This window comes from Terrapene carolina, unplaced genomic scaffold (assembly GCF_002925995.2).
Source record: "Terrapene carolina triunguis isolate 2854851 unplaced genomic scaffold, T_m_triunguis-2.0 Scaffold629, whole genome shotgun sequence".
Lineage (NCBI taxonomy): Eukaryota > Metazoa > Chordata > Testudines > Emydidae > Terrapene > Terrapene triunguis.
In genome coordinates this window covers 9,758,368-9,761,803 of record NW_020664980.1, presented here as the reverse complement: position 1 = coordinate 9,761,803, position 3,436 = coordinate 9,758,368, and the positions used below count along the sequence as shown (strand labels likewise).

Genomic DNA, 3,436 nt, shown 5'->3' with positions numbered 1-3,436 from the left:
ATTCAGCACCACTGTGTAATTCTTCCCTTCACATAGTAGCAAGTGATGCTGTGGTGGAGTGTCTGTTTAAAGGGAAAAGTCACGTTTCACATATTTATGCCCAGATCCCAGTTCCAGCTAACAGCTTAGCTGGAGCAGGGGTGAGGAAGAGGCTTCGAAAGAGCTAAGAACTTATTTTTGTTTTAAACAAAGGAGGCTTTTTTTTTTCCTTTAAAGCAACTGAAAAAGCTAATCCAGAAAGCGAAAGCTTCTCAGTGCTAGCTGCACAGTGCACAGTTAACAGATCAAGAAAGTCAACTAATGCTACAAAGAACCAGCATTCCAGCAGTGAGGAGTTCCCTGAGGGAGGGAATTGCAACTGAGAATTCAACTAGATGTCAAAGAGGAAGCTGCTTCTTTTGGTGGACGTGGATCTTATTTAACACTGGATTTGGGTGCATCGCTCTTCAGATAATCACCTGGAAATCTGTTGTGCCTGCCCTTCAAAACAAGCAAGTGCTGCTATACAAAGCATTTCTTTTTCTCTGTTTGGCTTACAGTACAGGGTTTTGTTAAAGAGGAGAGTCTTTTTTTCTATGCACGGGAGGCTGCCACATTCCACTCCCAGGAAAATTAAGAAGATCCTGTCAACTCATCCCAGATAACCAGTTCAGTTCACACAGAAGACCCAGTCCATTTGGCATAAGCCCTGGTTTTGTCTGAGAGAGCAAGTGCCAGAACAAGAGGTATATATATAGATATATATATACACATTTTTTTCTGATTACTATTTGAGGATTAATGATGCAAATGTGATCCAGGGAGACTGAAAGAAGCAAACTCACTGAGCCATGTAAGTGAACTGAATTGCTGCATTTACGTTTATACAGTATGTGGCTGGATTTCAGCCCGTTACAAATGGGAACAGTCCTTTTCCACACCAAAGACTGACACTTTTGCTCTCTTCTGATACACCTACAGGGGAAGAAAATTTAAGCAAGAACATGTATAGTGAATTGTTAAATTCAACCAGTGCCACTGAAGCTCACCTAATCATTCAGACCAACACCCCCTACCTGAACAGCACACAGAGACCAGTAAGCTCCTCCGCGTTTTATATGTCAACAGCCAGGGTGTTAAAAGAAGGGGAAATAAATAAGCCAGATCTGGTGACTTACGTTGTTCTGTTTTTCTTCCTGCTTTTGACTGTGATAATAATTGTGCTCTTTATTAACTGTCAGTTGAAAAATTCTTTTTTTGCTACTCTACCTTATGACAGATCACTCAGAGAAACAAGGAGTACATGGAGGACACAAGCTGTCTAAAACCAGAAAGGGGAAGCCTTGTTTAATACAGTTTTGCTTTGATATATAGCACTAGCATGAGCCAGAAAACCTGTGCAATAAAATGTTATTTCCTTACGCTGTTAGGTGGATCCAATCCCCTTTTAAATAATATTCGGAGTCTCAGTATTAAGAGAAAAAATTCCGTGCAGGGAAAAAAAATTGCTGTATGTATATTAGAGTAGATGTAAATAAAAAGTCCTTTTATGAATTAAAAAGATAAAGCATTATGATGTTTAATTTATGTACAGAGATACATACAAAAGAAATGCATTGCAGATAGTAGAAACCTCTGTTTAACTCTATATGTATGCAAATTTCATCACTGACCCATTCAATCAAGGTACAATGGCATTTGCCTTGACAATAATCTCTAATTTGTACATCTGGTGGAACTGTAGCCTGTATTTGGAAAATCATGGCATCAAATGTAGAAATGTTAATATATTTACTTGAGGGCCACAATGAGGAAATCAATTTACTTTACAGACCCATTTTGCTTTATTGTTACTAGAAACATGTGGCAACGTAATGGAAGATATTTCTGGTAAAGACCGTAAGCCAAACATGCATCTCTTTTAGCATCTCTTCTGTGATTCTGTTAACCAGCATTCTTGATGTTCTAGTGCAGTGATACTCAGACGTCAGTGACTCAGGAGCCAAATTACTGATCAACATTACCCAAAAGATCCACCGTAGTGTGAATTCATTGTTTCATTTACTATAGTACTATTCATATTTAAATAGTATGGCAGGGGACATACTTAGTTTTTATATATTATTCTCACAGCAAATAAGTTATTAACTTAGTGGAAGTTCATAACTTAATTGGTTAATAACATAGTAAAACATCTTGATTGGTAAATAACTTAGATTGGTTAATAATTAAATCACAGTGTTTTAATGTCATGTGCTGCTAAGACTGCAGGAGACACCTTAAAGAGCCACTTGCGGCTCGCGAGCCACAGTCTGAGTATCACTGTTCTAGTGTCTCTTGGTCAGATTTTCAGGCCCCAGTTCTGCTAAATGGACCACTTAAGAATGAGGTAACTTGGTTTAAACTTTCTTGAGCAACAACAACAACAACAAAAGCTGCATTAACCAATGTATCAACCCAAAAGGATCACTGGGGTGGAAAAATGCCACTGTGGCATGGAAACTAATTATGAGAGGATAACATCAGTCCCATTTTGGTGCAAAAAAAATGAGTAACAAATTGAAAAGCAGGAATCACAATTTTATAAGAATGGTTACTTTAATGCTCACAATCATTTTCATCCCATGCTTTTGGCATACTGCTGGAAAAATTAGAAGCATGGATGGAGGATGGTGCCATTTACTCAGCAGTGGTCACTGGTGACAAATTTAAATTGCAATTAATTAGCAATGAGGCGCTGTTATAAGAGCTACATGAAAATGTCTGTTTAAACTTACTAATTGACTTGATACTTTACGTGTACAAAAAATGTGATTTACTACAGAGCTGCATACTTCTATTCTGTAATCCCAGTTTTGCAGAGAAAGAACTGTGCAGTGACTGGTATGCATCGTCATTCTAATTAATAGTCAAAGAATGTCATGTACCCAGTGGTTCACCAAGGTTGAGGCTGTAGGTATACAGGTGTATGTATATAGACACATACACATAAGGCCAGATTCTACTCTCAATGACACTGGCACAATCCAAGTGAAACAAATGGGATTCAGCTGGTGTCACTAAGAGCAAAAGTTGTACCTATGTTTCAGTTCATTAACATACAGAGTATCATGGGAATGTTGTGTGTATGTAACTTCTTTTAAAGCCAACTGTAAAGAGTTTACAAACAGATCACATACACACATACAGTGAGCTGATATAGACACAACCACATGTGTATGTGTGTGTGTGTAACCTGTTTGCAAGCTCTCTTACCTTACAAGAAATGTTACCATTGACAAATCAACTATCCTTTTATGCTCTCAGAGTAGTGAACACTTTATGCTTTTATCAGAGAGAAGAACAAAACTACCATGTAACTAGGTCTGACTTTTTTCACAAGGAGCAATTCTTATCTCACTTAAACCAGTTTAACACTGGTGTAACTCCAAGGACTCACTCGAGTATAAATGCAGTG

General features: G+C 37.9%; 1 protein-coding gene across 1 annotated transcript; it reads left to right on the top strand.

Annotated features, from left to right (window-relative positions):
• The first annotated feature begins 983 nt into the window (after positions 1-983).
• SMIM32 (small integral membrane protein 32) lies at positions 984-1,304 on the top strand. Its single transcript, XM_026659420.1, has one exon. The coding sequence runs from the start codon at positions 984-986 to the stop codon at positions 1,302-1,304; it is 321 nt and encodes a 106-aa protein (XP_026515205.1).
• The last annotated feature ends 2,132 nt before the right edge of the window (positions 1,305-3,436 follow it).

Excerpts from the sequence above, each read along its gene's own strand:
- SMIM32 (XM_026659420.1), top strand. The coding sequence starts at position 984 with ATGTATAGTGAATTGTTAAATTCAACCAGTGCCACTGAAGCTCACCTA.